Source organism: Lycium barbarum, chromosome 8 (genome assembly GCF_019175385.1).
Source record: "Lycium barbarum isolate Lr01 chromosome 8, ASM1917538v2, whole genome shotgun sequence".
NCBI classification, from domain to species: Eukaryota; Viridiplantae; Streptophyta; class Magnoliopsida; order Solanales; family Solanaceae; genus Lycium; species Lycium barbarum.
Genome location: NC_083344.1, coordinates 87,877,555 through 87,886,541, shown reverse-complemented (window position 1 = coordinate 87,886,541; position 8,987 = coordinate 87,877,555). Strand labels below are relative to the sequence as shown.

Here is an 8,987-nt window from a genome sequence, read left to right as displayed (position 1 = left end):
CATTTCACCTGCAGATCGATGGTCAGTCCGAGAGGACTATTCAGGTGCTTGAGGACATGTTGAGAGCTTGTGTTATCGACTTTGGTAGTCATTGGGACAAGTTCTTATCGTTGGCAGAGTTTGCGCACAACAACAGTTATCACTCGAGTATTGACATGGCACCGTTTGAGACTTTTTATGGTAGGAGATGTCATTCTTCGATTGGGTGGTTCAATTATTTTGAGGTGAGACCTTGGGGTACAGATCTATTAAGAGAGTCCTTGGACAAAGTGAAGGCTATTCAGGAAAAGCTTCTGGCAGCTCAAAGTAGGAAAAAGGAGTATGCGGACCGGAAGGTTTGTGATTTAGAGTTTTTGGTTGGTGAGGGGTGTGATGCGGTTTGGCAAGAAGGGCAAGTATAGCCCGAGGTTTATTGGTCCCTTCGAGATCCTCTGTCGTGTTGGTGGCGTGGCTTATGAGTTAGCTTTGCCAGTAAGCTTGTCAGGTGTTCATCTGGTATTCCATGCTTTCATGTTCAAAAAGTACCATCAAACGACTCTTATATTATTCAGTGAGACTCGGTACTTTTCGATCAGAATTTGTCCTTTGAGGAAACACCGATAGTGATCATGGATAGGCAGATGAGAAAGTTAAGGTCAAAAGAGATAGGTTACGTTAAGGTGCAATGGAAGCACTATCCAGTTGAGGAGGCTACTTGGGAGACTGAGGCCGATATGCGTGAGAGAGATCCCCAGCTTTTTACCGACTCATGTACCTTTCCTCGTTTAACTTCTTCTCATTTCGAGGACGAACAATTGCTTAATTGGTATCTGATGTAATGATCTATTTGTTCGTTATCTGTGTTTTGACCATTTTACCTCCGTTGACCCTTTCCTTAGTCCCGTTAGAGTGTATTTGACCCACGCGGATGGGCGACACTATTCCCGAGTTCATCAAACGAGTTTTGGTGGGATCTGAGAAAATTTGAACCTTAAATTAAAATGTTTGACAAATGGTTGATATTTGGATAAACAGACCTTTTTCGAAATTTCATCGATTACATGAGGTTTAGAGAGTCAATTATGACTTGGTAGGATTATTGCTTCGGTTCTCGAGGGATTCGGGAGCGTTTTGTACCCTTGGTTGGAAACTTGATTTTGGTTGTCTGGGGGTTTACCGAGTTAAGGTGACCTCTGTTGGGAATTCCGAGGCCACAGGTGAGTTCGTAGCCCCATTTTTACATGTATCTGCATATTCAATTTGTATCCGAGAGGTCTCGGGTGGATGTTGGGATTTTGGGTGAACTTTGTAAAACCAAATTTTTCTGGTTTCTTGATGTGTCGCTTCTACGATGGTTTGGCCGCGTCTGCGGGCTCGCCCAGGCGGGGCCTGGTCCACAGATGCGAGACCCTATTGATTTAGCTTGTTCCATACCTGCTATGTCATTTCCCGCAGGCGCGGTATCGCATGGGCGAGCTTCTTCTGCATTTGCGAGATGCTCTGTCATTAATGAGATCCTCCTTAGCGGATGAGTATCCGCGGAGGCGGGATCGTGTAGGCAAACCCTTGCTTCGCGTAAGCGGAGATCGCTGAATCAGAAACCTTATATTTTTTCCATTTCGAACCATTCCTTTTCCAGTCACTAAATTAAAACCTAGAAAGTTCTAAGGGAGAATTGAGGAGCATCTAGGGTTTTATCTTCATTGGGTAAGTTCCCTTTTTCTTATTTTTGTTTTATTTAATGCTTAAGCTTGGATTCTATGGGGAAATTAAGAGGTTTAGTGGGAAAGAAAAGTTGTAGACTCTAAGCTTAACTTCATGAATCATATGCTTTGAAAGTGAGTTTTACTAGTGAAACCGTGTTAATCTAGTCACGAAATACTTGGGATAATTAGATACTAAGTTGAATCTAACTAAATTTCATGGATTTTGAATATGGAAAGATAGAGTTTCTTTCTAAATTAGGTTTTTTTTTTTTAATTAGAGGGTGAAATTTATGATTAATTGAGTTTAATTAGTAATTGGGGAATGGTATTGAACTTCTTAAGCGTTGGTAGCCGATTTTTTACTTGAAATTCCTATTTTGCCCTTGTGGGCCCTATTTCCTCTTTAAAAGGGTTGTTGTCGATTTGAATAGTATTGTAGCAATTTAAGTATCGTTAGTCTCGGTTTCTAATGTAGATTACATTGTTGGATAGACTTCGAACATTCAGAAGCTCTTCGAAAGGGCAAGAATCGTGTTGGATAGCTTGTGGCACCCGCTCGGCATCGAGGTAGGTTACGGTGTACCTTTTTGGATAGACTCTAAATACTGAAGCATAAGTAGGAGTTATATTAGGCCTTCGGGTATGGTGTGGAGGTGAATTCCTATTAGGTTGGTTCTGTTGTTGTTTGTGGGCTTGTCGGCTTATTGCTATGACTGGGCTTGTCGCCTTATTTGCTATGTTATGACTTGTGTGTGCATTCATCTCTCTCTTCTTATGTCACGTATCATCGATAAAAGGAAGAATGATGAGATTAGACTTGAATCGTGATGGGTACTTATGATAAGACACAAATGAAATCTTGATTATGATTTACTGTTGTTTGAGATATCTTGCATGGCATACAGTCTCATTTCATATGATGAATAGATACGATCTGTGACTGGGTACTAAATGGTGATAAGTGAGAAAGTGGAAAATCCGAGGTCTTTGCCGGATCGTGTAAAAGAGAGATGAGAATTTGTGATTCGAGGTTGCTACCGGAGCAAAATGTGTTGTACTTGCTGCTCGAGTTTTCTTGCTCGGACGAGTGTGTACTTGGATTTCGCGGGTCCCCCATAGCTCATGACTATTAAGACGTGGAGGTTTCCATCCTTCACATATGTGTACGATATGAACAGTTGGCCATTGTATTGCATCGCATATGCATTCACACGTACATCCATTCTTCATTGCCTGATTCAGTACACACTTGATATTTGAATTAATCTTATGTTGAATTGGTTCGTGAATGTGCTTAATTGCTTACATGTTTACTTGTTGATTTCCTTCTTCATATATGTGAACTAAATGTTGTTGGCCTATGATACCTACCAGTGTTTGTACTGATACTATCTTGCTGTACTTTTTTCTGAGTGCAGAGTTTGCTATAGGATCTCCATCAGACCCTCGTGAGTGATTCCCGTGGCAGTCCTATTTGGAGATTTAGGGTGAACCACTACCTGATCTGCAGCCCGAGCTTTCACTCATCTTATTATCTGTCTACTGTCTTTCGGACTGTGATCCCTTTATGCTTATGAGCCTTTCCTGGCATTTCAAACTTGTATTAGTTGCTCTTGCACTGTTACAGACCAGATTCTTGGTGTTATTTTGTATTTTCGCACTTAGTTACTTATCTATGATATTGAGCCTGTTTATATGAGTTAATTTTCCTCATGTTAATTCTCAAATTGGTAAAGTGAAGGAAGGGCTCGCCCACTAGGGGGGTTAGCGTGGGTGCCTGTTCGACCCACGAGTTGGGTCATGACACTTTAGTGGCAACTTCAGGGTCGCCACGAAAACTTTCTTTCTATAATTTTTTTTTATATATATATTTTACTATTAATTGCTCAATAATATAATAGTTGTCCATTATCAATACAAAGATAATACCAAACTCAACAAGAGTAGCATAAGAACTTCTTATTACTTAAATGCCATAATATAGAGTAAACACTTCATAAATTCATCAACATGGTATTTACACATGAAAAGAAAGAATCACAAAGCATCTTCAGACTCCTCCTTGTTGAACAATTTCCATTAACGAGCAAATTTGTCCCTGAAATAAAAAATAAATAAAAACACAAAGAAGCAAAGATACACTTGGATATTTTAATATTAAGCAAGAATAAATCAAATAAAGAATTTTAAGCAAGTAATCGCCCAAGTATTTGAAATTATTTTTTGTGAACTTAATCTTAAGATTCTACATATTAGATATCAAAATCTTGTCATGAGGGCATAACTTTAAGATTTGCTAACTTACACCTTCTGTAGTACAATCCAATGATGATAAATTATTATCACTTTTTTTTAATCATGTGAAAGAACCTCAAAAGCCTACAGAGACTATTGATAAAGAAACTACATAAGTTGAATTGGATTGTATACTACTGCTACTGATCCATTGTTAATTTGATCGACCTTGGAAAACTATTAACCACAAAATACTTATATATTGAATTATCGCCAACTCTGACCGTAATCATTTGTAACAAATGTGTAGGCCAAACTCTAGGCATATAGTTTCCTTAGGCAAGGTAACTAGAACAAAATCAGTTTGGTTATGATTATGTCTACTCAATACCGTTTTATTAAACTGGAAGAAGATCCTAAGTTTGAAAAATAAAGTAGATAAGAAAATAAGCTAGTAAGCAACCAAGCAAGCAGACAACTAAGTAACTAGTTCCCCAATCCAGCACCCAAAATAATAAATTTCACTATAAGATTAGAGTTTGTTTACATTTCTGACAGGGAAGCACCAGAAGTGAGGTGACTAGCAATAGGATGGATTTCATCTCCTTCGGATAGCAGCTCTAACAACATTCAACAATTAGTGACTGTGAGAACATTTATATCATTGTGCTATACATGTGAAACTTGTTAGGCTTTTACACGATTTGTTTACAATTTCATATTGCCAGAATCATTCTCAGATACCAAGAATCTCAATGATAGGCAAAACACGTTATCAACAAGGAAATTGAGTGCACAAGCACAACGTGATAATAAGAGGTTACATTCACCAAATTATATAATTAGATTCTATCCAAATAGCGATATGAAGCTCATAACAGATATATTCATCAACAGAGTAGACTCACGACTTCGCCATGTTACCATTTAGTATACTTCATCGAAAATTAGATCATGAACAGATGCCTAGACATATGGTCTCTAATACATAAAAAGAATACAAAGTAGAAATGCACACTTAGCAAAGAGACGAAGAATATTCCTCATTAACCACAGTATCTATTGATAGAATCCAAACGAAGAGCCACAAAATAATACACTAAAAACTATTAACCATGACATATTAATAACAGAAATGCAGAATGTTCCTAACCTACCAAACAATAAAATATATTACTGTTCATACTCTATATTCTATCAAATAGGGTAGCAAATACTACCTATGGGCATATAGGTAACTAACAAGACGGAAATACGTCAACACATAAGGATTAGCAACACAAAGGAACAGAATAGGAGTGGAGGTACATAATATGCAACTATTTTCTATCAAGAAAGGGAATGGAGGTACAATTTTGATAAAGAAAAGTACTTTGTATTTTATGCAAATTCAGGTATCTATATTTCACTCATTAAAGAGAAGAGAAGAGTAGACAAGATAGGAAACTAGTTTCCCTAATCAGTTCCGGGAGCAGGCTAGGTCACATCTGGCCATACATTTTACAGAAGTTAGAAGCACAACTTTCAAGCACTAGAAAAAGAAGTGGATACCAATATTTTTTACCTAAATAACCAAATTGGTAGTCATGTGAAAAAAAACAATCACTCATAAAAAATTAGAGAGCACATTTGATTAGTTTTCCTTTTAGTGTTTCATTGGTGGTAAGGTTCCCATTATGGCCATATCATGTTACACCCAACTAGTGGTGAAAGTGAAACTTAACGTATCAGTTTCTGTAAATATTAAGGTGGAAATTCAAAATGCATAAATTTAGTTCATTGACACAATAATGTTCATTCTAATTCCAAGTTCCGGACAACACATGAATACTAGAAGTAAATAGACACAATCATGTAATTTTTTCCTGACATCTTCATATTGTTTCAAGAAATTCCAATTGAAATCATAATTAAATTATAATAGAGAACAAACCTGAACCACTTATTTTAGTCTTCGGATGGGATGTGCACTTTCTGTTAAAATTCGGGATGATTGTAACTCGATTCAAAGCTATTTCTTTGGTCACTCCATATCATTGTCTTCTATGTCAATGCCTATTCTTCGTTTTCTTCATTCTCGGACATATCACATATCTATATGATTGTCATTAATGAAATCATCTTCCTGAATATGCACACTTTTCTGAGCCTGTTCACTTGCATCAATATAATTAATGCTTTGTGATTCAACATCACCCCTATGTAAATACACCACTATATCATTTCCTTGATCACCAGTACGCAACATATTAAATTTGACTAGCAAAACAAACTAAATATAGGCATGTGTTGAACGAGATGACTTTGGATGAGTACAACACTAGCAAAATATTTCTAGTGACGCACAACTTAAGTTCACATATACGAATGTGTAAAGCGACTCTCAAACATCGCGTGTACAAGGAAACAATAGCTACTACGAAAATAGTAACCGATTCCTACTATTACATAGTTGTTGTACAAAGGAAACAATTTCAGTAATTACATACAAGAAAACAGTAGATGCTACTTATTAAAAGGTTTAGATGGGATTTTTTAATTTTGCAAGACAACTTGATTAGCTTAATTTGAATCTATTAATAATATTAAATATAAATGATAAAAAACAAACAAATCTACACCATAGCAGTAGCAAAAGCAAAGAAATCAAAAAAGAAGGAAAAAGAAAACAAGGTAGACAGTCCTGTTTCACCTAGATTGAAAAATCAAGTCCAATATTTATTACAAATCTATAACTAGTAATTGGCTGGCATCAATTTTCATATTTAGAATAAATGAAGCCACCAGTTGAAGATGAAACATCGTAAAAGAAAACAGCTTGTGTCCAACTCTAAAATAAGAACTAAATTCACATTGATACATGGGCAGTGATAAGTTTAACACTACAAATAACAAACAATCATAAATCTACGGGATTGTTAACTATGAAACAAATCCAAAGATTAAAACAAAGAGAAGTTAACCATAAGAAAGACATGCTGACTTAAAATGCTAGTAAGTTCAGATGATGATTAAATACCCATGACTTCAACCATATATCTCAACCTAAAACTGACTCAATAAATCCAAGCATTAAAATAAGTCAAAGTTCAGCACTCTACACCATCTTTAACAACTTTATTCTTTACTATATAATCGCATTATAACTTTTTAAACCATTAATCCCTAAAAATACAAAACCCACAAATGGCCACCCAAACACCACCTTCTTCACCCTGTTCAATGTCTCCCACTTCCACTCAAACAAATACAACTATTTCAAACTAAAAACCCATAAATCCAGCTGTCTCCAAGCTTCATTCATAGAAGCTTTTCCCACCACAAAGTCGAGAAAGAAAAAGAATAGAAATAAACCATAAAAGTAACACAACGATGTAAGACGTAGAGAAAGGAACTAACCAAATATAGTGTGCAGAGAGAAGGAACATCAGGTTCAGGTTGAAGACATGATTTCTTCAACGGAAATGACAAATTGGAAGGAAATCGTTGTTGGATTCTTGAATTTTCGATATGGATTAGGGTTATAAAGAGGGAAAATTGGGAGGAAAGTGGATGCAATATTGACCAAAATAAAAGTTTTGTGCGTTTTTTCCTTTTTATTCTTTTTGGAGTCTTTCCGTTTTTTATTTTTTTCATTTTTTAAAAGTACTTTTAGTAGCGACTTAGTCTCCACAATAACCATTTAGTAGTGATGTAGTATAAGTCGCCCCTAAAATCTTGGAGCCAAAATTTTCTTGAGCGGGAAAGGGAATTTTAGTCTTATTGTGGTACATATTTGTTGCGGCCTATGTAAAGTCGCTACAAATACTACAATTTTCTATGGCAACTTTATATGGTCGCCACAATATCCCCACTATCCGTGGCGACAAATAAAGTTGCCCCTGAATACTGCGACTAAAATTCATATTTCTTGTAGTGGTTCTATAAACACTGAATCATGGATTTTATGGACTCCAAGTGGAAATCTAATTATCGACTTGGACTCGTGGGATTATGAATGATCAGAATTTGTAATTTCTTTGGAAGTTTGACCATGTTGACTCATGGTTGACCTTGACTTTAACCAAGCTTTAAATTATGAAATTAAGTCCTTTGACTTTGTTTAACACTGTTGAGCATTCTTTTTCATAGATCGGAGTAGTTATGTGGATATTGGATGTTGTAAAGCTATTAGTGAATAATATCTTATTGGACAAAGGTAAGTTAGGACTTTAATCTGTGTTTGAGTTTCTCCCCAAACTAAAACTCATTATATGCATGTTATTTTATGGTTATACTGAATATATGAGACGACGAACATATACGTAGGCACCATGTTATGTTAAGGGTTGTATTGTTGCCACTTGTTGTAAATTACATGATATATGTTATATCCCATATTTTCATACATTGGGACGTTTTAAACTAAACGCGACAAGTTAAAGACAAGACTATTTTAAGGTACGAAGTAGAGACTTTAACTTCCGATTTCGTTTCAAGTCACAATTTACCTACAAATTTCATTTGGTATAGAAGCATTAATGGAAAATTGGGATTAAATTAACAATGGTTAGATTATTAAGTGGGATTGGGAACAAAAATCAGCCCATTATTATAAGCCATGTTTGACCGTGTATTATAGTGGAATGGTCAATGGTTTTTTGACCCAAAAATTTGAGTGGGACACATGTCCAAGTCTTGTAGTGAATATATATAGTAAAATTCTGATTATTCATCAACTCACTACATCATTTCAACATTTGCAAAGTTAAGAAACTTAGAGTTAGAAAGAGAAGCTCTCGGCTAGAGCTAGCCGAGAATGGTGAGGTGATGTTGATCCCAAATTTCAGTTTTCTCCATCAATTCAACTCCTTACCAAGTGCATAAGAACGTGTAGTAGTTGTTGGAAAGAAACAAGGAGGTGTAGCATGTCAATAAGGTTGAAGATTCGGCCAAGGTTGAAGAACAAATTGTAAGGTAAGAATGATCATTTTTCTTGTGTTGTATGATAATTTGAATGTACAATTCGTGCATGTTGTTGTTGGATTCTTGTTGTTATATCCCGTATTTTTGAACCTCGGAGCATCT

At 36.0% G+C, this 8,987-nt stretch overlaps 1 protein-coding gene across 5 annotated transcripts; it reads right to left on the bottom strand.

The window, feature by feature from the left end:
- Positions 1-3,619: 3,619 nt before the first annotated feature.
- LOC132606279 (uncharacterized) lies at positions 3,620-7,972 on the bottom strand. Of its 5 annotated transcripts, XR_009569672.1 has the most exons (4): positions 7,320-7,689; positions 5,854-6,118; positions 4,468-4,540; positions 3,620-3,783 (listed from the first exon to the last, which is right to left on the bottom strand). XR_009569672.1 is itself a non-coding variant. In XM_060319714.1 (3 exons), exons 1-3 carry the CDS (start codon positions 7,554-7,556, stop codon positions 3,680-3,682), a joined length of 414 nt encoding a protein of 137 aa, XP_060175697.1. In that variant the 5' UTR covers positions 7,557-7,780; the 3' UTR covers positions 3,620-3,679. The 5 variants fall into 5 exon arrangements, 1 of the variants encoding a protein (XP_060175697.1); XR_009569673.1 differs by lacking the exon at positions 4,468-4,540 and having other exon boundaries at positions 5,854-6,069; positions 7,320-7,641; XR_009569671.1 differs by lacking the exon at positions 4,468-4,540 and having other exon boundaries at positions 7,320-7,627.
- Positions 7,973-8,987: the final 1,015 nt, after the last annotated feature.

Coding starts and splice junctions, on each gene's coding strand:
- LOC132606279 (XM_060319714.1), bottom strand. CDS start 7,556: ATGAAAAAAATAAAAAACGGAAAGACTCCAAAAAGAATAAAAAGGAAA. Junction 4,541..7,319: donor CTCTCTGCACACTATATTTG/GTTAGTTCCTTT, acceptor GAATGTTGTTAG/AGCTGCTATCCGAAGGAGAT. Junction 3,784..4,467: donor GGTGCTTCCCTGTCAGAAAT/GTAAACAAACTC, acceptor TTTTTATTTCAG/GGACAAATTTGCTCGTTAAT.